The sequence below is a fragment of the Penicillium manginii genome (genome assembly GCF_028828005.1).
Source record: "Penicillium manginii strain IBT 31320 chromosome Unknown utg000002l:1.0-5564898.0:1.0-5567710.0, whole genome shotgun sequence".
Classification (NCBI taxonomy): domain Eukaryota; kingdom Fungi; phylum Ascomycota; class Eurotiomycetes; order Eurotiales; family Aspergillaceae; genus Penicillium; species Penicillium manginii.
In genome coordinates this window covers 3,815,892-3,840,681 of record NW_026643103.1, presented here as the reverse complement: position 1 = coordinate 3,840,681, position 24,790 = coordinate 3,815,892, and the positions used below count along the sequence as shown (strand labels likewise).

At 48.2% G+C, this 24,790-nt stretch overlaps 9 protein-coding genes across 9 annotated transcripts; 3 read left to right on the top strand and 6 right to left on the bottom strand.

Annotated features, from left to right (window-relative positions):
* Positions 1–173: 173 nt before the first annotated feature.
* Positions 174–1,382, top strand: N7533_002722 (uncharacterized protein; the record flags this gene model as incomplete). Its single annotated transcript, XM_057099372.1, has 5 exons — positions 174–279; positions 379–390; positions 460–596; positions 669–1,297; positions 1,352–1,382. 5 exons carry the CDS (start codon positions 174–176, stop codon positions 1,380–1,382), a joined length of 915 nt encoding a protein of 304 aa, XP_056964508.1.
* Positions 1,383–1,616: 234 nt separating this feature from the next.
* On the bottom strand, positions 1,617–6,833 carry N7533_002721 (uncharacterized protein; the record flags this gene model as incomplete). Its single annotated transcript, XM_057099371.1, has 21 exons — positions 1,617–2,395; positions 2,450–2,465; positions 2,530–2,561; positions 2,625–2,653; positions 2,706–2,935; positions 3,152–3,199; positions 3,267–3,282; positions 3,367–3,804; positions 3,870–4,016; positions 4,592–4,792; positions 4,843–4,878; positions 4,936–5,000; positions 5,063–5,160; positions 5,213–5,234; positions 5,300–5,567; positions 5,618–5,731; positions 5,783–5,854; positions 5,918–5,970; positions 6,028–6,090; positions 6,141–6,238; positions 6,296–6,833. The coding sequence occupies 21 exons, from the start codon at positions 6,831–6,833 to the stop codon at positions 1,617–1,619; spliced, it is 3,363 nt and encodes a 1,120-aa protein (XP_056964507.1).
* A 737-nt stretch (positions 6,834–7,570) lies between these two features.
* Positions 7,571–10,117, top strand: N7533_002720 (putative alpha-glucosidase; the record flags this gene model as incomplete). The annotated part of the gene is made up of 1 exon (XM_057099370.1): positions 7,571–10,117. One exon carries the CDS (start codon positions 7,571–7,573, stop codon positions 10,115–10,117), a length of 2,547 nt encoding a protein of 848 aa, XP_056964506.1.
* A 465-nt stretch (positions 10,118–10,582) lies between these two features.
* Positions 10,583–11,773, bottom strand: N7533_002719 (mitochondrial 37S ribosomal protein uS2m; the record flags this gene model as incomplete). The annotated part of the gene is made up of 3 exons (XM_057099369.1): positions 10,583–11,406; positions 11,476–11,670; positions 11,743–11,773. 3 exons carry the CDS (start codon positions 11,771–11,773, stop codon positions 10,583–10,585), a joined length of 1,050 nt encoding a protein of 349 aa, XP_056964505.1.
* A 544-nt stretch (positions 11,774–12,317) lies between these two features.
* On the bottom strand, positions 12,318–12,993 carry hel10 (putative high expression lethality protein Hel10; the record flags this gene model as incomplete). The annotated part of the gene is made up of 2 exons (XM_057099368.1): positions 12,318–12,597; positions 12,674–12,993. The coding sequence occupies 2 exons, from the start codon at positions 12,991–12,993 to the stop codon at positions 12,318–12,320; spliced, it is 600 nt and encodes a 199-aa protein (XP_056964504.1).
* Positions 12,994–15,206: 2,213 nt separating this feature from the next.
* N7533_002717 (putative phosphoglycerate mutase family protein) lies at positions 15,207–16,044 on the top strand (the record flags this gene model as incomplete). Its single annotated transcript, XM_057099367.1, has 3 exons — positions 15,207–15,432; positions 15,511–15,733; positions 15,933–16,044. The coding sequence occupies 3 exons, from the start codon at positions 15,207–15,209 to the stop codon at positions 16,042–16,044; spliced, it is 561 nt and encodes a 186-aa protein (XP_056964503.1).
* Positions 16,045–17,079: 1,035 nt separating this feature from the next.
* N7533_002716 (uncharacterized protein) lies at positions 17,080–17,636 on the bottom strand (the record flags this gene model as incomplete). The annotated part of the gene is made up of 2 exons (XM_057099366.1): positions 17,080–17,420; positions 17,477–17,636. The coding sequence occupies 2 exons, from the start codon at positions 17,634–17,636 to the stop codon at positions 17,080–17,082; spliced, it is 501 nt and encodes a 166-aa protein (XP_056964502.1).
* A 2,459-nt stretch (positions 17,637–20,095) lies between these two features.
* Positions 20,096–20,393, bottom strand: N7533_002715 (uncharacterized protein; the record flags this gene model as incomplete). The annotated part of the gene is made up of 2 exons (XM_057099365.1): positions 20,096–20,302; positions 20,373–20,393. The coding sequence occupies 2 exons, from the start codon at positions 20,391–20,393 to the stop codon at positions 20,096–20,098; spliced, it is 228 nt and encodes a 75-aa protein (XP_056964501.1).
* A 2,182-nt stretch (positions 20,394–22,575) lies between these two features.
* On the bottom strand, positions 22,576–24,790 carry N7533_002714 (uncharacterized protein; the record flags this gene model as incomplete). Its single annotated transcript, XM_057099364.1, has 5 exons — positions 22,576–23,513; positions 23,577–23,882; positions 23,939–24,199; positions 24,271–24,466; positions 24,530–24,790. The coding sequence occupies 5 exons, from the start codon at positions 24,788–24,790 to the stop codon at positions 22,576–22,578; spliced, it is 1,962 nt and encodes a 653-aa protein (XP_056964500.1).

The following is a 24,790-nucleotide window of genomic DNA, read 5'->3' as shown; positions in this document are numbered from 1 at the left end:
CCCGACGGCAAACCCGTTTCCCTCGGCGGTCCCAGCGAATCAGCGTGCGGATGGCGCCATCTCGATAAGCTGCGTCCCTGATAGACATTCACTTATATAAAGTCCGGAGTCCGAAGTCCGGGGTGCTTTCTTCTCCTCTTCCTCACCCAGTGGATACCCTTTCACACATCACAATGGAGTCCCCGGCTTTCGATGATATTGAAAAGGGTGCCGATGCCCTGCGCACCGTTAAGGATTTGGCCGCGGGCGCTGCTGGTGGAATAGCTCAGGTTCTGCTGGGTATGTGTGTGACGAGGGCTCACGGGATACCTGATACCTCTCTAAATCCCCCCTTCCCTAAATTGATTGAAAGCTGTTGCTAATACAACTCTGTTCTAGGTCAACCTTTCGGTTTGTGATCGCATTCTCTCCAATCGCCCGTCCCATTCGTCTCAATCGCACCCCGCTAACCCGCCCCAGACATTGTCAAGGTGCGCCTGCAGACCACCACCCAATACTCCGGCGCCGCGGAGTGCGCCAAGCAGATTTTCAAGACCGAGGGTCCTGCTGCTTTCTACAAGGGAACTTTGACTCCTCTGATTGGTATCGGTGCCTGTGTAAGTGACAATTGCGGTTCCAATGCCCCTCTCCTCCCCCCCACCAACCACCGAGACTAACCGACTTTGTAGGTGAGTGTTCAATTCGGTGCTTTCCACGAGGCCCGTCGTCGCCTGGAGGCCTTGAACCAAAAGAAGTACGCGGATGGTTCCCTCTCTTATCTCCAATACTACATGGCCGGTTCGTTCGCCGGTGTGACCAACTCCGTCCTCTCCGGTCCCATCGAGCACGTGCGTATCCGTCTCCAGGCCCAGCCTCACGGCGCCGGTCGTCTGTACGATGGCCCAATCGACTGCATTCGCAAGATCTCTTCGCACAATGGCGCTCTCCGCGGCCTCTACCGTGGTCAGGCTGTCACCATCCTGCGTGAGGCCCAGGCTTACGGTTCTTGGTTCATGGCCTTCGAGTACATGATGAACCAAGATGCCAAGCGTAATAACATCAAGCGTGAGGATATCTCCGCCGTCAAGGTCGCGACCTACGGTGGTCTTGCCGGTGAGGCTCTGTGGCTGTCCAGCTACCCCTTCGATGTGATCAAGAGTAAGATGCAGACCGATGGATTCGGCGCCACCCAGAAGTACAGCAGCATGCGCGACTGCATCGCCAAGACCTACGCTATCGAGGGTCTGGGTGGTTTCTGGAAGGGTATTGCGCCCACCCTGCTGAGGGCTATGCCTGTCTCTGCCGGAACTTTCGTTGTGTATGTTTCCCCCCGGATGAACGCGCCTTCTACACTTACTGACAAATTTCATAGTGTCGAGCTCGCCATGAAGGCCCTTGCATAGACTTGTTCATGATGACTTAATGTGCTTTCTTGTTTGGGGTTTAGATATGATATCCAGCACCCGGTTCATCAGGAAATCGATGGGTGCCGCACAAAAGTTAAAATAGCTTTTTAGAGGTTACACTGGTTTGTAGCTATGGATTCTGAATACCATTGGGATAGATGATCCACTTCATGATTTTTTTTCAAACCAAGCTTCGTCAAATAACGTACATCTGGGTGCATCACCCGTATGTTACATAGCCAAGGAGAAATCTCCAAAGGAATCCTGCCAAGCAGTAGGGAAATAAAACAAGTTCAACCCCGGAAAATCCCACTCTGACACAAACTGTTCAGGCACAAACCACTGAAGATCTGCTTGGGCATCGAAAAGTTCCCAGAATGGCGATGTGGCTGTAGAGCCGCCGCCGCTACTGGGTTGCTGGGATTCCTGCAAAGTCCGTCCATATTTCTCGATACTCACCTTCAAAATTTGAAGATAGATATTCCCCGCCCCGGAATGCCTCCAATTCGAGCCCGCCTTGTTTAATTCATGCAATAAGCTATTTCCATGATCAAAAAGCTCCTGGTGCTCGTCATCACGCTCAGGAAGCAGTCGCGAAAGCTTGAGAAGAAGCAAGAATGAAAATGCGCACTTGGCCCAGACAAAGTCCATTGCGTATTTCAGTTTGGCGAGGTAGTATTCTGGCTCAAGGATGATGAGGCGGAGGTGTCTGCGAGCACTAGACTTGGCCGTGAGAAGGATACTTCGTTCGGTTGCTGACATGGCGGCTACGTTTTCGACACCCATGGCTCGTAAAGCTTTGCAGTTGAGCATCATCTCTGCCCAGCATTTTTGTATTCGTAGTGCAGCGAGAAGGTATGGCTTTTCATCTCGGGCGGTTGTCGAGCTTTCAATTATTCGAAGCCAGTCATCGAACCATAGATCCAGGTCAATTTTCATTTCGTGAACGAAGTCCGATATTCCGGGCCGATCCAGTTTTGTCCCCGATCCCAAATTGTCGTTAATTGTTGCTGTGAGAGAATAGTGAGATTCAGATTACATTACTTGCCGCAAACTGGCCTTACCTCGCAGGATGTTGAGCTATGAATTATTAGATTAACTGGAGATCATTGATTTATTCGCGCGGAACCACTGCTAGACTTACCTCGACCTGAGAAAACAATCGAAGGTCAAGAACTGTAGAGGATGGATGACTGAGTAGAATTCGACAGCGTCGAGAATTCCCTATTAGCCTAATACCGGGAGGCTTCCCTCCATCAACTCGGAATCTGGAAAAACATCAGAATTCAGCGAAGACTGTTTAGTCAAAGTAGTACTCACATATGCTCAAGCACCAAAAGACCGAACCATGTTCTTGATTTTCTCATTATATCCTGCTCTCGCTCAAAGTCATGGTCCGAAACTTCATATAGGTTTTCATCATTCTTCATCGCAACTCGCTCGGTGAGTTCTTCAAAAGCCTCATGTAGACCTAGATCAAGCGCCATTCGAGTAGCAAAAGACAAAATAAGAAGCCGCTCTGCAGAGTAGCAAGCGACCACCAGCATTGCCTGTACTGATTCAAGACAATTCAGTCCCTTATTTTGAATTATGACGTTGATCCATTTTTTCAGTTCAGCGTGTAGCATATCTGACATCTGGTCTCCAGTACCTAGTATGAGGGTTAATCAAGGTAATCAAGGTATGTTTTGGTTGAATTGACCTATTTCGACCATGCTTCCAATGGTGCATATTGCATTGAGGAGTATACTACTTCGAGATCTTACCGAGTCGAAGGTATCATATTGAGGGTCAAAGATTGGAATATATCGATCCTGAAGTTCGGATTAGGGTGTTAGTTTTAGAATACTGGTTTATATTTGACGAGCCGACGAGACATACGCAACCTTGGAAAAAGCTGTGGACTTGAATTAGTCATTATCCCAAAGCTGGAGACGGGGCGTAGGGGAAGATGTACGTATCAAAACAAGAGACAGCACACTCCATTGTAATAAGACCTTTATCAATAAAGTCTGCAACAGAATCCTCACTGATCTCGAAGCAAGATCGTTTCCGTTTTAATGAAGACAGTCCATTGGTAGGAGCTTCGTACCGTGGTGGAACAAAGATTTCATGCGGAGACGAAAGATCTGGCCTGGGTCTTGGATAGGAATTTCCAGAGTGGGTACTAAAGTGAACCTGATTATCGGGCACCACAATGGTCACCATGTCGTCTTGTGCATGGGTGATTTGAGAATGAGACGAAGGGCACCCGCTATCTCCATGAACTTCGTGCTGTTGCGATTCTAAGACCTGGCACGGAGACACATTTTCTCGAGAATAAATTGATGTATGGGATCGATTATGCTGTAGGAGGTCTCGCATCTCATCAAGTTGTCTTCTAAGGTATTGAACTTCGCATTCAATACCTTCAATTCGCCTAGTGCAGTTAGGATATTGTCTGATTTCTCCGTAGAGGCGGGTTGTGGCACTGGAGATTCTTACTCTGAGACGGGGTCTTTCGGAATCTCAAAGAAAACGCATTGTTTCTCCAATCTTTCACATCTATTTCTTGTCAATATAGAACTTGAGATGTAAATGTCGATCTTGTTGGCGTTACCTTCCACACGGTCTCTCTCCGTCACATCGGACCTGTTAGAGCGTCAATTCAATGTATCCAGGATTTCGGTGGTAATTAGATAGTCACCTTAGATAGTCTACATGCACTGCATGCTTTCTATACAGAAATAAACCCAACCATTAACCATTGTTCGGCCACCCGAGATGTACCCATGTGAAATAGGGGCCTGGGTCTGGACACTTGCTGGAATGCGCTTCTTCCCAATCGGTGCAGGGACCACATGTAAAGAATCTTCCTCCTCCATATTAACTAAGAAAGGCTCAAGCGGCCCTGAACTCCGTGGACGTGAAGAATTGTCTGCTCGGGTCTGGGGAATGAGGAAACGCGGGGTTCGGCAACTGCACCGACGATCGGCTATTAACAGCGGGCCCCGATGATCGGGGCAGCAACCAATCCTTGGTAGGAGCACCTGGACATTCAATAGTATCGAGTAGAGAACTTTATTTGAGATGCTATCTATTTTTTACAGTTATGTGTAAGCGCTCCTATGAACCAGTAATGGTAAAATTCGAATATTTTGCATTTACGAATATTTCGCTAGCTTCCTTCGTGGCTCCCCAAATGTCGGCCCAACTAGTATACATACACAAAATCCTCGTTCGCCCAGTCGGTGAGATCCTTGAAGGCGTTATCGTTGACTACTTGCTGGATGGGTGCTCCCTCCTTGTCCGTGACCACAGCCCCTACGGCGTGCATCGAGTGATCCACCACTTTGGCGTCTTTTCCAGCAGCGACACGCTGTTTTTCGTGTTTCTTGTTGAGGAAAAACAGATAAGTTGCGTTCAATCTAGATCATATTAGCTTTGCCTTTTGACATACTTCCAATGTAGACCTTACAGAATCAAAACAATTAATACGCAGAATAGAGCGAGGCTATTGAACAATTAGCGGTATATCTCGATGAGAAGCCTTCCAAGGTTGGTTTCCTACTTTGAGGTAAGACCACGCTTGTACAGCGGTGCTTCTTCAGTGGTATAGAGAGTTGGTCCTATAACCTAGCGGCGTAGTCGGTTAGCAAACTACAATTATTTTCGGAGAGGGTAAAAAGGACACATACATTACCAACGCATTGTCCAACAATCAGAATACCGGTAGTGACCTTCTTTTTAGTCTCGCCGGCTGTGTTTGCGGCGGACCACGAGTAAATCAAAGGTGCTGAGAGATATTAGTTCCATTCTACTGCGGAGTAGAGGAGTTGGCAACTTACTGATGCCAGGGTAAACGGATATCTAGATTGTGAGTTGAAGTCAGTAACGATAGCTAATCCGAGAAAGGAGAAGTACTGGTCACTCACAATATAGTAACCGACCAAAAGAGGTCCCTTGTGGGAACCATCATGAGGAATATTCAAAAGCATACAGCATCCCGCAATAGGCGGAAGGCACAGTAATGCCAGAACTGGGCTCTTCATTTTCCAAAATGTAGCTAGCCAAGCGCCACCCATCGTGGCAATTAACTGCACTGCCCCGAAAGGGACATTAAGCAAAATAGTATTCAGTTGATCGAATCCGAAAGATTCCACAATTAACGGACCAAAGGTCGTGATTCCACCACTCGGGATTCTGGTTCTGGTCAGCAAGGCGTTGTTCCCACTGGGTTGAACTTTACATACGAGATAGTAAGCATCAAGGAAAACCAAAGCCATGACTTGATGTCAAGAGCGGCTTCCTTCACGTGGTCCCATTTCCATTCATGGCTCTCCATACCCTGTTGGTTCATGCGAAGTCTATCCACCAATCAGCCAAAATCGAAAATTATTTTTGGAGGAATGAGGTACCTTTCGATCGCCACTAGTTTATCTTCTTCAGGGAGGAATTTCGAAGTAATTGGAGAATCGGGCATGAGAAAGCTGTAGTAATTGCAACTGATTAGCATTTGTTAACCACGTTCTAGAAGGGAGACCCTGTCTTACAAGATTGCGGCAGACATGCCAACAGTGATCAGTCCGAAAAAAAGGAAGATAATCTGTGACGGTATCGATTTAGCCACCTTGCTCTCTATACAAAACTGGGAGTTTATTACCTGGTATGGCTCGAATACAGAAGAGTTAATGTGTCCCAGTCCATAGGTAATGAGACTTCCAAACTGCACCATAGTTAGGGCCAATGAACACGAGTCCGACTGGAGGTACATACCATATTGACCACTCCATTCATCGCATACCACGAACCCAATCTTACTGGCTGCTCACGACGTCGATACCACATCTGGGTCACGGCGATGAAAGCCGGAGCTGTGTTCATCTATCGTAAGCATAGGAATAAAGGTGATGTTAAAAGAGAAAACCTACCGATGCCGGCCTCGAAGATACCTAAGAACAGTCGACATACCAACAGGCTAGCGAAAGTATTCGCGGCAGTCATGCAGGATAGAGCAATACCCCAGAGCAAACAGGATACGGCTAAGAACTTGCCTAGTGGCACCTTGACCAACAGGTAAGACACCAAGGGCTGGAATACTAACTGGGCCAGGTAAACCACCGATCCCAGCCACGAGTACATCTTGCCATGGAGATGGGCTTTCTCGATGAGACCGAAGACAGATGCATATGACAGGGTCGATTTGTCCAGTTGCTGGAGAAAGTAGATTGCTAGCAGGATAGGGAGAAGACGCAGATCAATCTTGCGCAGCACTTTCTTGTTATTCTCGGGGGTGAGGATAGTTGAGTACCCCATATCCTCGATCAGCTGCAGTGCATCATCTTTTTTTACCCCTGAAACATCTTGAGATGCCAGAGCAGACTTGGTGGACTGTTCAGCCTCGGCCTCGATGGACTCAACATGCTCATCCTGCTGGTGTTTTGGAGGAGCAACATCCACTTGTGACATCGCTAATGACAAAAGAAGTCACTCAAATATTTGATGTGTAAGAGCAACGTAGACTTTGTAGAGATGGGAATAAAGTGACTTGCTGTGTGGAAAACTTCAGAAAGCAAGGAGAAGAACAAAGATACTAGTCTGGCAGGATTGCTTGCACACCCCGTGGGGAAACCAAGTTTATGATCTCCCCGGACTTGCACTAGACTCGTCTCGTTGAGTCGGCTTCTGATAACTTTGTTAGCCCCTAACATCCCGACTCATGCCACTCATGCCACTTATGCCACACCTCTGGTCATTCGATCTGGCGAGAAGCGGCACTTGGCTTGAAAACGGAGAACTTCCGGTGTATCAGAGCCAATCAATTCCTGGGCATGAGGGGGTCGGAAGAGGCGAGCGAGAACATCAGAGACGGAGATGCCTATAAAGGGCTAGTGCTCGGTGTTCGGTAGGTAAATCCGCAGCGGGAGAGAGTTTTGGCGATCTGAGATTCTGAGTCTGGGGATTGTGGGGTTGACAGGAGTGGAGTGCATGTCGCGTCCACCCTGGGGCAGTCCTTCTCGACGGCCGTCGGTGATGATCCCCGATCTCCGCTTCTACATCGCCCCATCACCTACGGTCTCACGCGGGGGTCCTGCGGACTTCTGCGCGAGTCTTGCGAAATATGAAGAATCCTACAAATATGCCAGACTGCCGAGACTCTCTGCTCGTTCGTCTTTCGTGAAACACAATCGTTAATCCAAAGCAAAATGCCCCAGAAAGAAGTTTGTCCCCGTGGGTACCAGCAGGTCTCTTCGACCTCCCAACAAGATGCCTCCGTGAACTTGCGGAGTAGCTCCAGCAGCAAAACTCCTTTTGACTTTTGTTTTGAAACTATTCGTCAGAACCTTTTCCGGGTGACCTTCACCTCTCCTGAGCACCACCTCCCGCCCTACCCTAGCGTTAAGAAACCCGAGGTCAACCTCCAGGGTATCAATGTCTTTGCGAAGAACGAGGGCAGCTCGAAAACCATTGATGTCGGCGGTGTCACTGCAAAGGTTGAGTGGGAACACACACCTGTCGTTTCGCTCTCCTGGACCGGATCCGACAAACCTCTCCACCAAGACCTGCCTCTCCGCTCTTATGTCGCCGACTCCACCGGTATTGCGAGCTATTCTGTTCACGATCGAAATGCTCTGCATGTCGGACTCGGCGAGAAGAGTGCTCCAATGGACTTAAGTGGCCGCACCTTCCAGCTCTCTGCCACAGACTGCTTCGGCTACGATGTCTACAACTCCGATCCCCTCTACAAGCATATCCCGCTCTTGATCAAGGCTACACCTGAGGGATGCGTTGCTCTCTTCTCAACAACACATGGGCGGGGATCATGGTCTGTGGGATCAGAGATCGATGGTCTCTGGGGTCACTTCAAGGTATACCGCCAAGACTATGGTGGTCTGGAGCAGTATTTGCTTGTTGGAAAGAACATCCAAGAGGTGGTTCAGTCATACGCCGAGTTGGTGGGCTTCCCTCTCCTGGTCCCGCGCTGGGCCTACGGTTATATCTCCGGTGGATACAAATACTCGTCTCTGGACTCCCCGCCTGCACACCAAGCTCTCGTTGAGTTTGCAGAGAAGTTAGAGGAGCATGGAATCCCAGTTTCGGCTCATCAGATGAGCTCCGGGTACTCTATTGCTGCAGTTGAGCCTAAGGTCCGCAACGTTTTCAACTGGAACTACAGCCGCTTCCCCGATCCAGCGGAATACGTTGCCAAGATGCACCAGCATGGTATTCGACTCATTACCAACATCAAGCCTTTCCTCCTGGAGTCTCACCCTGACTTCCAGCGCCTCATTGATTCCCGTGGTTTCTTCACAGACCCTGATACCGACAAGCCTGGCTACATGCGCCTGTGGAGCGCGGGTGGTGCTACTGGCGGAAATGGCTGTCATATCGACTTTACTTCCGAAGATGCTTTCAAGTTTTGGTACAACGGAGTGCAGAGCCTGAAGAAAGTCGGTATTGATGGCATGTGGAATGACAACAACGAGTACACTCTGCCCAATGATGATTGGACCCTAGCATTGGACGATGCTATGGTTGATGCAGGCGCAAAGAAAACCGTGCCAAACAACGTGGGAGAATGGGGTCGCGCGATACACACTGAACTGATGGGGAAGTCTTCCCATGACGCCCTCCTCGACATGGAGCCCCAGTACCGCCCATTTGTCCTCACACGCAGCGCCACTGCCGGTACCATGCGCTACTCCGCTAGTACCTGGAGTGGAGACAACGTTACAAGCTGGGAAAGTATGAAGGGCGCCAATGCGCTCTCGCTCAATGCTGGAATGTCCCTCTTGCAGTGTGAAGGTCACGATATCGGTGGATTTGAAGGTCCCCAGCCCTCGCCTGAACTTTTACTTCGCTGGATCCAACTAGGATGCCACTCTCCCCGCTTCGCGATCAATTGTTTCAAGACTTCTCCTGATAACAATGATGTCGGTGACGTTATTGAGCCTTTCATGTATCCTGAGATTACCCCTCTCGTCCGCGACACTATCAAGCGCCGCTATGAAATGATGCCATACATCTACTCCCTGGGGCTGGAAAGCCATACGAAGGCGACTCCACCACAGCGCTGGGTTGGCTGGGGCTACGAGTCTGACCCCGAGGTCTGGACCAAGGCACTCAAGGCTGGTGAGGAACAGTTCTGGTTCGGTGATTCTATCCTCGTCGGCGGTGTCTACAAAGCTGGTATCGACACTGCGGATGTTTACCTGCCCCGCAAGTCTGGAGACGCTTTCGATTACGGCTATGTCAACATGAATGCGCCATATAACTACCTTGCTTCGGGTCAGTGGGCTTCTATCCCATCCGAGTGGAAGGATAGCATCCCACTCATTGCCCGCGTCGGTGGGGCCATTCCTGTCGGCAAGAGCGTGCACACTCGTGTCCCTGGCGATGAGACCGCTGCCTCGCAGGGCGTCAAGGAGCTAGATGACTACCGTGGTGTTGAAGTCTTCCCACCTAAGGGTACCTCGCATGAGCGTGTCTTCGAGAATGTTTGGTATGAAGATGATGGTATTTCACAGAAGCCTCAGACTTCCGTCTATACTCTGCGCTACAGCTCCACCGAGGAGAAGGTCTTGGTTGACTTTATTCGCGACGAGAAGAGCGGTTTCGCTCCCGCTTGGAAGGAACTGGACATTATTCTGCACAATGGTGATTCCCGTCGTGTGGTTTCCAGCTCTGGACAGGAGGTTTCGCTTAAGGGCACTGACTCGCGTGGACGTGTTGTGTATACTCTCAAGGCTTGAGTGAAGTTTAATGGGCTGCCTTTATGATATGATGAGACAACCCGACAGTGTTCTCTATTTGTAACGAACAGTGGTAATGAATAGAATGAATATAGAAATGGTTATTTAGGATCGCCTTCCACCATGCCAGTAGTCACCTTTCTCCATTCTCATTAGCTTCGTTCTCAGGATATTAACATCGTAGGAAATGATGCTGCACGAGTAGCTCGTCTAGAGAACTACGGCTAGGGGCCATGATACCAGTATCACAAAGAGCAAGAATTGAGTAATATGCTTCAGAGGCATTCGGTATTCAAATATCAATAGAAACAACTGTTAATACACGATGAGGAGATAACACCCTAAGACCTAGCTGGAATCATCTATACAGTACAAAGAGGCCCGACGCTCATGAAAGTCGCCCGGATGCCAGAACATACAAAAAGAAACATGTAACAAAAACGAGTAGCCGACCAAAGCCCGAATCTAATCGCGCTTAGGGCCCTTGGTCTGCTCGGCACCAGGCAACACGCCCGTGAACGGATCCAGACGCAGCTCACTCGCCGTAACAGGCTTATAAAGAGTTTTGCCCTCCCTAGCCATCTCAATACGTCTCTTCTGACCCGCCTCGCCCGCACGACCCAGGATACCAGCAATCAGATTCGTACCGCGCAGGGAGTCATCGTTCGCGGGGATGGGGTAGGTGACGCGAGTGGGATCGGCATCGGTATCAATAATGCCAATAGTAGGAACATTGTGCAGGCCACACTCGTGCAGCAGGACAACGTTCTCAACCGGGTTAAGACAAATGACCAGATCAGGCTTCACGGACGGACGATCCGCCAAATCGGCCTTGAACTCTGGCAACTCCTCGTCCAACGCATTGACGACCTTTGTCGCGCAGTGGCCGAGAATCTGCTGGCCGTTCGTGAGCGAGCCAGGAATCCACCGCTCGAAGATGTGATAGGCGCCTGCCAGTTCGGCGGCCCGGACGATCGATCGCTTCTGGCCCTTTCGTGTGCCGGCGAAGAGAATGATGCCGCCGCGGGCGGCAACTTCTTCGACGACCTTGGCGGCGCGGCGGAGGTAGGCGGCTGTCACGTCGAGGGAGATGATGTGCACGCCTTCACGAATACCGTAGATGTAGCGCGAGTTTTGGGGGTTCCATCGTGAGGTCGAGTGGCCCAAGTGTGTTCCTGAGGCGAGGAGGAGCTCGAGGGTGATGTCGGAGGGACGGGGTGGGTTTTTGAGGAGACCTTCGGGGTCGTGAGAGTCTGTGACGGCGCTGCCGAGTTTGTTGAATTTGGATCCTGTGCGGGAAGGATGTGGTTAGGTTTGGGTCGGGCAATGATATTTGCGGAGTTGGCTGGGGTGCTCACGTTGCTGCTCCTGTTTCTTGAATTGCTTCTGCGCCAGGCTCCGGGGGTTCTGTGTGGCCTGGACAACCTCGTGCAGGGGGTTTGGCGAAGAGACAGGTGCCTCCTTCTGTGCTGTGTCGACTGGGATTTGGGTCTCGGTGGATAAAAAGCGACTGGAGATCGGAGACCGGCGATTCAGGGCGAGCAGTTGGCGGCCTGGACGAGAGGTGCAATGTTAGTTTGACAGCCTTCGGATATTGCAATCTGTCATCAATTGAGATCACTCACTCTGCCGCACACCAAATCTCCGGACAATCATGCTGGGCTATATGGGAATGGAATGGAATTGACCGGGGAAGCAGTTGCGTTGTCGAAGTGTCCGCGCGAACTTTTGTCGGGCTTGGCATTGCTTCGTTGCCTGAGGCAATAGGGCTTACACGCTAGACCTGATCGGGGTGTGGTGGCCTGAGGGCCTGAGCCCCGCGGGTGGCAAATGTAGATTGTTTTTGTTCCGTTGTTACCGATGATCCTACCAGTTTACAGATAGAGGGTCCAGATCGTGGGATGGTTTTGAATGTAGATCCGATTAGAATCACGGAGCTAGTCTCCATTATTGATGCAAATCTGTGTCATGATACATTCCTCAATTCGAGGCGAAAAAGAAAGATAATGATAAAGAAGCTAGACAAGAAAACATGGAGATCTGATAGAGGCACACGCAAGCCATTCCCACAAAGATAAGACGTAAAGGAAATTCATGAGCTTTGGAAGGTCGTCACGTTGGAAGAAATCAAGGCGCAGATAAAGAAAGAAAAATGGGGCGGAAGCCCTCTATTTCTTGAAGAATCCACCGAGCTGGTCCATCATGCCGGAGCTACCGCTGTTGGAGGGGGGAGGGCCGCCGTAGCCACCACCGTAGCCGGGGGAGGGGGGCCATTGGGGTTCTCATCACGGTTGTTGTTGCGGTGCTTCTTGATAGCATCCTCGGCAATGCTGCCCATAATGGCTCCACCGATCGTTCCGAGGAAGCCGTGGTTAGCCTTGTGACCGGCAAAACCACCGGCGGCACCACCGGCGAGAGCGCCAGCAAGACCACGCTCGCCCTCCTGGGCTCCATCGGGACCACCCTGCTGCTCGTAGCCACTACAAAGAGACGTGTCAGTATTATGAACTGGAATAATGTGATGGAGGAGGAAGTGGGGGCGGAAATGTAACATACCCTTGGCGGTTGTAATCTTGGCCTTGGCCTTGACCATACTGGGAGTTGTTCTCGCCATAGCCGTGCTGCTGGCCCTGGTTGTAGTACTCAGATGAGCCACTGTGTTGCTGGCCATACTGGCCTTGGCCCTGTTGGCCTTGGTTGTAGTAGTCGGATGAGCCACTGTGCTGCTGGTAGCCTTGCTGGCCGTAAGGCTGCTGCTGCTGGTGGTTGTAGTCCTGCTGACCGTAGCCCTGCTGACCACCGTAGCCCTGCTGAGGGGGGTAGCCACCCTGCTGCTGACCGTAGCCGCCCTGGTTGTATTGATCGTAACCGGACATTGTGTTCTGAAAGATGAAGTGTGTAGAAGTGGTGAGATGGGAGTGAAAGATGAGTGATGGAGTGATGGAGGGGAATGGAAAGAGGGGGAGGGGAAGGTCTCTTATACCTAAATGACCGGCAGCCACAGGGCTGACGGAAGCACCCCCACATGGCCGCAATTTTACGGAACTGCGAGGCGCAGACTTTCCAGTAGCGGCCTTGGCTCATCGAGAGAATTCCGATTACACTGACTTACACTGACTTACTCTGAACGGAGAGTACTAGTGCAACTAGTGCAGCTAGTGCAACCATCGGAGAGTGGTGCACCGCCACAGGTGTGAGGCACTGCACTGGCACTGGCACCTACATATTACATACTGTATACAGTATGTACTGCGCTGCCCTGCAGTGCACATCGCTGCGTCCCACCCTACTGAGTGCACATCTGCTGTGGCGATGCATGCAGGCCACAGGGCTGAGCCACCAAATACCGCTAAATCGCGCGCTACTCGTCTTGCGGCCGTACGCGTGTACCCGGGGTTCCCGAAAATAGCATCCTTCGATCATTCTTCGAATCTTCCATGGAACATGGTTATCCCTCTCTGCCTAACCGCGCCTCTTTCAATGTCGCCCTATTACTGCACATTGATGCAATTCTTGTGGCGCCAAGTTCATTTCCCCCGGCCAACCTTCTCGGCATGCAGCGCGGTTGAGAATTTTATTTTGGCTGCCTAGTAATGGCTAAGCCCCTCACTCCATCTTTCCTCTTGGCCTCGGTGCAACGAGTAAGAGTACCTTTTCGGCCCCCACATCCATTCAGTCATATCCCTTGCCCTTCTCCATGGCCTTCGTATTGTGGCTGGTGGCTGGACATAAGCAACAAAAATCGCCCTAAGGCCCAACGGAGCGTCCGAGAATCAACAAGGGACTGCGACCGATCGAATACTCCAATACCATATGACGCAACTCGTCATCTGCCTGCTGGATGCTCACTCGCCCCTGGACATCCAGCCAATCTTTGGGGCCGATGTGGTCCCGGCGACACGGGGGTCATCAGCCAAATCAGGAGACTTGTTGCGGTCGCATGCGAAAAGCTTGACTTCTCGGACTCTGTACTAGCTGGAACCTTCTAGCATGGTTCTTCCGCTGGTGCACAAGCATAAGTTTCAAAGATCAGCCGCCATCGACTGTCACACGGCAATCTCTCGCATCGGCTGCCCGACTGATCCGGTGATAGCAACCCGCGGCGGTGGGCCGGTATCACAGTCCTTAATCAATATGGGGTAGTTCAGTCCATCAGTAGATATTGTCTCAAAAGTATCCGTACTGGTAGTATCTATTCCGGGTTACCGTGGAGAAGTTAGCGTTTTGGTAATAATTACAGAAATACCAGAAATGGTCCTGGGTTAATAATGGAATTAGTCACCACCTTTGAAAATCCACGATTAATTTCAGTTCGCAACTTTCAAGTTCAAATTGGTGGATTTGCTTTTTCCAAGTCCAAGGCCGACAGAAGTGACTCGGATTCAAGTTGTTCCTTCTCGGATAGTCCTAGTACTAGTTTTATCCAAGCTTCAAGGTCTCCAGGGCTGTCTGTTGGCTAGCACATACATATCAGCACCGGTGGACATCATCAATAATCACGGCTATATATTCGCTTCTACCTAGGTAATATCTAGTTAGTATCATGATGTACTTAAACAATAACACGTCAGTCTACCCAGACGGCAATAACAACTTGCACCACACCTCAATAATGAGACTGGTTCGACATCCCCTGCATGCTAGTGGTCAATCACACAGTCAGACCTGCAAAACCTGCAGACATGATCAACAGGAAGCCCTGGAGACAGCCTCCAATTTAAGTGGATGCTTTAATGGCTCACCCGCTACAGTCCAATCAAAACAATCTCTCCGCGAATAGTTCGTCACTCGACCGCACTCCTTCAGCCCAAATGCCCCATCTGCCGCTCACTCATTGAACAAACTGCCCGGTGATCCACTTGGCTGGCAATTTCCTTTTTCTCTGTGCTACAGAATCTGTAATAGCTGTCGTATCCCACATCGGAGGGACCCAGTGCATAAAGGAGGAAGCTGGGCCGACCAGCGCCGGCAAGCTTTTCCTACTCTTTTAAGCTTATATTCTTCATCTGCCCTCTCCCCCCCCTAGTTTGTCCAAGGCTCTTTTTGGGGTACTAGAACTACATAGTAGTATCACCACCTCGTCGATACTATGCTTTTCCCATCAGTGGTCTTGGCCTTTTGCCTCCTATGGACCGTCGCGTCCGCCAGAACACCCCCTACTGTTTATCTTATTCGCCATGGCGAGAAACCAGCCGATAAAGAAGACCACCGACTCACCCATAAGGGAAAAGAACGAGCGCAATGTCTGCGAACGGTCTTCGGTGCAGAGTCCGAATATGATATTGGGTACATCATTGCGCCAACGGTGAAGAAGCGTAAGTCGCGAACCACAAACAACATTTCAGCCGCTTACGCGAAATGGCATCACTAACACTGTTTTCTACTGCATCCAGACGGCAAACACGGCAGACCATTCGAAACAGTCCGTCCACTCGCGAAAGACCTCGGCCTCAAAATTGACACTCATTGTTCGCGCAAAAGTGGCGCGTGCGTAGCTGACGCGATCTGGTCCTACGATGGGCCCCGGAATATCTTGATCTCTTGGCGACACGGGACGCTCTCCGATATTCAGTGGTTTTTGGGCTCGGAATATCCACTTGAGTATCCCTATGATCGGTAAGCGAGATTTCTTTTTGTCTATTTTACGGAGTGCCGGAGCATTATTTTATGTGTTTTTGAATCTTTTTGGTTCGGTCGCGGAGCCCTCGGCTTGCCAGGGATCGACATCCCGACTTTCTTGGCGATATCGGGCTTCGGCCGCATACCCTTGTTCCGATTTGTGAACTTGTTTAAGGACGTGCTAATTTGTTTACAGATATGATTTGATCTGGACTATCCCTTACCCGTATGATGTCATTACGGAGGTTAGATCTGAAAACTGTTCTGGCATAGATATTCCTAGTCCCGGGCTTGTGATGCAGAATTAATAGAAGGTTGTATTAATTAATTACTCACACATATTTTTTGTGATATTCACAGATAAAGGCGGATGTAATATAGTTTCGGAGTAATATTAATTTTTAATGCCTAGATCTGGACGCTCTTTACCACGAGGTCCCAGACCCGTTTTAGCAATGTGTCGAGATAGAGGTGTCTCTACATTTTTATTTGGAGGTTTGATATCAAACCCCAATAGGAACCTCTGGCAGATGTCTTTGCATTCGCTTTTTTTAAAGCTCCCCGCAAGATAATGAAGCCCCGTAATGACTTGGCGGTCAAGACAAAAAAAACATCTGCATCATCTTTAAGTAGTAAGTTGATATGGTGAAGAAAGGACTGAAGAAAAGCGACAGGATCAAACCGAACGAATCAAAAATGGATGCAAATAACTGGCAAAAGCAAAACTAAAACATACAACAGCAGGGATTCGCATGTGGTCACCCACCATACTACTAACCTGCCGGCGTGTGGCTTAAGTACGGCTGAGCGGACGGGAAGCCCTGTTCTCCACACCCTATGGTCGTATGTATTAGATGTTCAATGGAGCGAATTCATATAGAGCTTGAAAGGGGGTGAGTAAAGCGATTGCAGATCTAGCACACGCAGCGAGTCACTCTCTAAGAGACAGAGACCCTCAAGACCTATTACTAGCATAGATGCGGACGCCGGACAAATGATACAGTAAGGATGCATTTCACCATCTAGATATACCTAGGTATAAGTATTAGGGTACTAGAGTGCTTGAAGCAAATGGAAAATCATGTCTGTATGGGTACACCTGGGTGTCTTCACATAACAGTGATAGACACCAGTAGCTTTGATACATTACGAGTCCTGAAACTTTGAACCGAAAAAGAAGCCAATCCGGCCCAACATGATAATTGTTGATGCCGTTCCCACGGCTCTATGACTAATGTAATGACTGGACTAGTGTTCCATGCTACCATATCTTCCCCCCCATGGACTATCTGTATTTGAATGAATTCTCATAATCCATCAGGAAGTTCGCATGCTTGTTCCTCTCACCATACGTTGAACTCATTGGTATCAAAGCCCTCCCACAGCAGCTTGCCATACTCAAGTTCGCGGGAAATTTTCCCTTCACTGTTCCACCATATCGTAGATAGCATGATCATACCCGTGGAATCGCCCTTCTTAATTCCAGGAGGAAGGTTGGGCTTGGCTCCCTCGGGAGGATCAACGGCCAAAGTGAACCGTACCACGTTTTCCATGACCGCAAATGAGCCGGGCTCGGAACTTCCGTGAAGTGAAATGGCCTCAACTGAGATATTCGTCATAAGACCGCCAAATCCCTTGTTCGCCCCGTACCAAGCCTCTTTAGGTGCCCTAACAATAGCGAGGGCTATATGGAGCCAAGATATTAGAGGGGCAATTGAGATGAGAGAAATGAGCTCTTACGGATGTCGGTCATGTGATAATCATCAGCCACCATACTGTTCATTTTGTCGGCATCGGCAACGGAAAAGGCCCCAAAGTACTCATTAATGCGCTCCAGCAATACCTTGTCCTCATTGTCGCGGATGCGGTCATTGTTGAATGCGTAGTGGGTCGAAGTCATGTTGTATGATACCACGGGTAATTTCGGCGGTTTATTGGTTTATTTGTCGCAGTAGGTGTTGCAAAATGATTATGGTTGCTAAAGGGTTGGGTACGGAATCATAGCCGTATTTATATGTTTATTTCAAAGGTTCTCAATGAGTCCATTCGATTAAACGCTAAGTCAAAGGATCCTCAAGTTACAAGGCTCTCCAGTCCCCGGCTCTCTATGTGATCAATTAAAAATTGGTGGAATTACCGATATTCTGCCCAGACGCGCAATGTGTCACATCGCAGCGTGTTACACTGCAGCTTGAAGCTGGTACCAGCTACGCCACTTGGGCTTGCCGGCCTTGGATAAAATGAAGTCATTGCCAATTAAAACATAATGTACCTGCTCCATGCTTTTGTGACTGTTGTGCAGAAAGGTTGCCGTGCTGACATATTGCCCTTGGCATGCATGTTTATCCATACTGAGGCAAGATATTCCGACTTCAAAAACATCAAGAGAACAATATATAACCAAAAAGCATACGTGCCGTCTCACACTGCAGAAAATATTTGAGAGTTTCTCTGCATGTTCAGCTTCAACACCACCGATTGTATCCAGTTGAAGGCGATCGCTTCCAAGGTTTGAGCATAGCCCTCTCATTCCAGTCGAATAATAATATGCATCATGACATCCTAGGATAGTCTCACAATAGTGGTTTCGGGATCTCCTTGTCTAACGCAACGCCACATCTCGTCTATGCGTGATAATTCGGGAATACGTTGAATCGTAGAATGATGCAGAATACCGTCGAGTTGCAATTATATAAAGCAATAGAAAGATAAAGAGCACTGGCATGCATCAGTCACAATTTGTATTTGTGTAGGTGGTCACCCATCCTAATATTAACTGACCGGCGTGTGTCTCACATATAGTTAACGACAGACTTAGCAGTTTGCCCGCAAACAACAGAACCCTGCCCAAGCAGGGGTTCGCCGATATTCACGCTATAGTGAAAACCCTCAGTAAAAAAGAAAAGAAACACTCCTACGATCAGATTGGGTACCCAGCAAGGTATTAAAACACACTCCTACAGCGGATACACCATGGCATATGCGGTTTCAATTTGAGTATGCATGCAGCTTCCAACTTGAAGTCTTACAGTCGCATGCATACAACTAGTAGTAGGTACATCGGCCCACGCGGCGATTCTCCGTCGCATGTAGTGAAAATTCGTAGAAAAATACATAGTAAAATGCGGGGAAGGGAGAGACTTGAATACGTACATATACTCTCTGGCCAATAATATGCCAACTGTCCATTGGCAGTTCAGATCGCAATTTATGTATGGTAAATGTGTTGAATCGGTATTCAACTGAAAGAGGGTTTGTATGCTAATTTGGCTGTTTTCAAAGTTCACATTGTAGTATTTCCAGCTAGCGCCGCCACCATCCACGCTAATGCCGACGGATCACACTGGCCAGATACCTAGGTATGTATGTATAGTACCTAGATATGTATCAATATTATCTATTCTCGATCACAATAATACTAGTATACTAACATCACGATACTATTAGCTAATTAATTGCCTTAAGTCCCTCATAGATTACCTAATCTGCATCTAAGTCTATACATAAAAATAAAGTGTTATTACTGCCCAGGTGGAACCCAATTGGCAACCCAAACAGTATCCTAGGATGCTGCTAGTCCTGTGGAGGCTAGAGTAGATCGATCTGGCCTACATCAGACTACGCGCCGCCATTTTTTGAAGTCCTCAGCTGTAAGATGACCGCCAAGTTCACAGGAACCTCGAGGTCGTCAAGTCACGTGCGTTTCCTAACACCCAGCATCCCCCAACCTTCGTCTCAAAATATTTTCACCTCCTTACTGAAAATAGAGGTGCAGAGGTAAGCAACAGTGAGCATATGGATTTAGTTTGCTAAGCGGTCGGTGGTCGCCCATGCTCCTCTTTAGAGAAGTTGGTGTCGGCGGCTATATTATGAAAAAGTTTCTATCTGTCGCGTGTGAGTAAACCTTTAACGGCCAACAAGAGTATTGAGATAACTAACAATGCGTAATTTAGTGCAATGTTATCATGGTTTCGGGGAGTAGCTAGGGCAAGCTCCTTATGGTATATGGTGTTGTTTTATTTTCCCCGCTCATTTTGATACTCATGGGTGGAATTAGGCGACAAGGCACGTGCGTTCCTATCTTGAAGCTTCTTTTGGATATCCTCTGGGGGTATCTTCTTTGGAATGGCTGCGGGGTGGGGGAATAAAAAAGAACGATAGACTGGATGTGCGCCCTGGGGCTGATATTTACAAATTTTCCTGGACGCTGTCGAGTGAAAGTGGGAGTAGACCGTCTGTCCACCTGGGCACCTTGGGGTGGAAATTCTCACTTGAGAGCCCCGGCGAACGAAACGATACTATCACATCATGCCCCTAGTAGCCTACTTACCTCATCTGAATCAATCTCAAACTTCCTCTTCAAGCCTCTAGTATCAGGAGCTGATTGCCAGGGCCCAAGATCAGCCGTAGGTCGAATGTATAGGACTGGGTCTCTGCCCAGACACTCTTCTCTAGTAGATTGAGTGTACCACGAACGGCCAATCTTACTGAGAACAACCGTGAGCTGGTCATCGCATCCATCCACCATGTTTGCATGTTGCAATACTCGCGTTTCAGTTGAAGGTCCTGTAAGAGGCAGCGGAATTGAAGCTATGCGCCGCTGTTCAATCCCAATTTCGTCGCGCATGAGACTCACTTCGCCTTCACAGGATTCCATGAGGGCTACCACTGATTTTGAGTCTCTGCCACCGGGGCCACCGCATTGAATGTCTCCGACTCTTAGTTGTTGATGAGTCGATTTGGATGGGTCCGATATGTGGAGAATCTGCTGTGACACTGTACATGAGTTCCGTGGCATTGTTTCAATCCTTTTCTCGCTTAAATTCTTCGATGAGCTGTCAGGAGGACCTGGTAGTGACAATATTTCCGATTCCATCACTTCCATCACTGTAAAACAGACCAGGCTACTCGACCGACTGTCTTTTCCTAGGAGAAGCCTTCCACAGTTGGAAAAACGAAGCTCTCCTATTGGTTGATGAGTAACGTTTCTGCCCAGGCCTAAAATTTAAACAGCGAGACATCTTGTTAGAAATAAGATCGTGTCGCTTCCAGGACATAATTTCTTACCAATCATGTTCAAATTGATGAAGTCTGATATGTAAGTTCCCATCATCGGACCCGCCCAGGCAATCAGAGGTAAGGTGGGATGGAAGGCCAGATTCAAAGATCCTGCGATGGACTCGTAGGCTTCGACCTCTCTGATTAGAGGCTTATTAAAAAAGCAAGGTACGTCTCGACTCCAGATTGGGCGAGAGGTATAATGAGCAAGATCGAAAACTTCGACATTCTCCCCCCCATTCAAATGAGGCGGTTCACGGTAGCGCCTCGCGATATGATAGGCGACAAATCGATCGCACGGCGAGAACTTGATGCGAAAATCATGATAACAACTGTCATTTGTTTGCTGATTTTCCAACTTTTTTACCCACCAATTTCCACTGCATTTCAATGTTGTGTGTTTCACGATGCGAAACACTGTACCTAATACGGCAATGAAGTTTTGCTTCGGTGACAGTGCCATGGGAAATCCAAACCGCAGTCTTCGTTGAAATTTACCATCCTGGTCCCGAAAACTGCTGTAACATACTGACTTTCGTAACTGGGGCTCCACCTGTGCCGGGTCTAACGGAAGATCCCTGGTGTCATCTTGCCTTTTTCTGCTGACTAGGTCCCAGGTCTCAAGGCGTAGGATCCATCCAGAAGCGAGGGATTTGAAATCGAGATTCGGAATTGAGGTTTCATGGTCATTCGTCGGCTTAGTTACTAGAAGCCATTAGCTACCCAATAGTAGTTACCATGCAGCTTTTCCGGAAGCAGGGAGAGAAAAATATGCGGATGATGATAACAATTATCATAAGCCCTGGAGTTCACCAACACCCGAGTGGACTTACTCTTGACTAAACCATGAAGCAGAGAAGAAAACTCTCTGGTTATCAGAGTCAATAAGGTTTATAACTATTAAAAAAAAGATAAAAAAAATAAATCATACCTTGAAGCCCAGGCACTACAAACCAGTAGATTCTTTCCATCGAACGAGAGCTCGGAGACAACTGCGACAGGTGAATCTGTATCCCACGAGGTAGTCGATTTGTGATCATCAGGTCCATCAGGTGCAACCGGCACACATCTAATTACTCTTGATGATCCAGAACTGAGAGGACCATCGGGACTGGACCAATCTGTAATCCCGCTCCATATTCTGTGGGGACTGCGACCTAGCACACGATTAAAATTGACTTGCATATTTTGGAACTCTGTGACAAATATTTTAGTTGTATCAACCAGATCTTTGTCTATTGCGTTATCAGAACGGCCCTGTACAGCATCGGCCCATGCTAGCAGTCGATTGAAGCTCTCCCATGCCAATGGAATCCCCAGGGTATACTGCGCCTCCGCCCACATAAGGATTCGATTTCGTGACGTCAAAAATGTTCTAACGTAGGCCAGGAGCTTTAGGTCATTAGAGGTAAGAGGTTTGTTTGATGTGTGCTTTGTTACATCGAGATGCGCTATCCAGTTGTATGTGGCGTATTTCAAGAATGGATACTGGCGTCGAACAAAATCCCTATCGCATGGGTGGTCTATCTTGCCAGAAAGTGGTTCTCCAGGCACTTCATCTGATAGATACTCAAGGCAATTCAGTGCAAGATAGTTTGTACCATCACTAGTATGATGAAAAAGCCCTATACAGCTGATGGTCTCACTGGCCAAGTAATTTTCGCAGCTTTGGATGAATTCTTTTGCGGACAAGTGTATGAATTGTACTTTGAAGACTGTAGCGATAGGAATGATTAGAACTTTTTTTTTGGTTTTCTTTCTCAATTGAAAGAATTGCTTTCTTACTCACATGGTGTGATTTCTATTAATCCAGCACAGCCGACTCTGACAATCGACGAGAATTCATCGTGGTTGCGAAAATTCAACACGGCCTCAAGCTCGTCCAATTCCAATTGATCATGCGACCAACATGTCCATGTGAGAATCCTGGCGGCAAAATCTCTTTGTGTCTTTGGTTGGAGAGAAAGTGTCTCAAAAATCCGACTATACAAAGTCTCCATACCTTCTGGAAGGCCAATGTTGTGAATTATATTGATTCTATCCTTTTGTCGTAGAAAAGGAGAAGAAAGCCAATCCATGGTCAGTTTCACCCACAGAAACATTCCATTTGAGGCCGTTGCAAATTTTCTTGCCAAATCGTCCTTGCTGAGCCCTGCTTCGGGTAAGCCCGCAAGATACCAGAGATCATCGATTATGGAGGCCGAATAAGTGAGAATGTCCGGGCAGTTCAGAGTGCTAGTTATCTCCAAGGATTTCACGAGCGCGAAACTTGAACGTAATACAGTATCGCTATCCCTTGCAAGTACCAAAATCTTCACCGATGATCGCTCCTGTGATAAATTGCGAAGAAATGGAGCTATTTCATCCCTATCCCGGCATTCGTCAAGACCATCAATGACAATAAATACATCACGCAGTTGACGAAGTGTCAGTTGAAGTAACTGCATGAGTTGAAGGTTTGAGGTCGCGAAGGAGGTTATTGACTTGGTATAGGAAAGGCAAAACACATCAACAACATCCTGGTTATCCTTGTGGGCGTGGAGTATCTGGGCGAGTATGGAGCGAAGAATATCTGAAGTTGATGTTCTTTCAGTATAATTGCAGAAGTAGTGAGCGACTGTCCGTTGCTGTCGTTCTTGGTTTTCATTGATGGAGCTTTCCTGCGAAAGGTCATCTAGCAAGAGGGTGGTCAACCATGTTTTTCCACAACCGGGATTTCCTAACCCTTGAAGTTAGTCTATCATCATCCCTTGAAACAAATATTGAATGACACAGTATCTACCAAAGATCCACAAAAGATTGCTCTGCAGTTCCATTTCAGTCGCGTCCTGGATTCGCTGCTTCGACCCGACCACTGTTGAGCTCTCTTCCTTCCCGGTCGGTAAGAAATTAAACGTGGCATTAGGCACTTTTGATTCATCGGGGTCGATTGACGTATTCATGCTTGAACAAGCTACGAAATCACGATATTCATTCGATTGAAGTATCCAAAAACCGGTTTGCGGATGTCGAGAACCGGAAATACGATTAATCATATCCTGAAAGTCTTTGGGATCAAGCCAATCTAGCAGTCTTCGAATAACCTTCTCTATATCGAGTCAAAAGGTAAGTATAAAATGGCTGTCCATTGGAAAATCGAAATACCTCTTCTCTCCTCAAACTGATGTTGTACTAGTGTTGTAGTTGTTTTTTCCAGGTTGCTCAACACCTCTCTATCTTGTTGAGACCTCTTGCGTTCAAGATCGGCTTCTATATGCGCCTTTTGTGTGTTTTCCATAGATGATAGAAGGGCTTTACTGCGCACTTGCTCATGATGGTCTTTGAAACGCTTCACAATGTTCTCAAAGCGTTGATCAAAAGGAGTCCATGTGATATCCATTGCGAGTTTCATCATCGATCTCGGTTCTGTATCGAATCAAATGTCAGATAATAAGCTGTACATGAATGTTCGCTCTTGATGATACACTGATACATACTGCTCTTTCTGAAGAATATCCGGGTTGCTATGCGCAGAAAATCCATCAGATCCTGATAAACCTTGACGATACTGGCTTTCAGGGGCTCGTCCTCCTGAAATAACCTGAGATAATGGTCGTAATCGGGTAATGCCGAAATCATGTGGTCAATCATAGTGGCCAATTTTTCAAAAAACGACGAAAAGTCCCCGGCTAGCTTAAAAACGAATATGATTAGTTAGCCTTCCGGTGCAGCTGACAGAAATTTTCTCCGGCATACTTGAAATACTAGCCGCAATCCTGCCCACACGACTGCTGATATGGTAGGGTCGGCTTGAATTGCAATGTCAATGATGCGGAAGAAACGTTCCAGTCGAGCCATACAGTCTCCCATTTTGGTGACAAATTTCTCAATCTTGGGACGGGTCAAATACGACTGCTGAATTTGTCTCACGGTATCTATCACATTTTCCGCAGAAGCATTCTTCAGGTTGTCGGAAAAAGATTGTCTGGTTTTATCATCAATCGTGAGCGAAGCCAT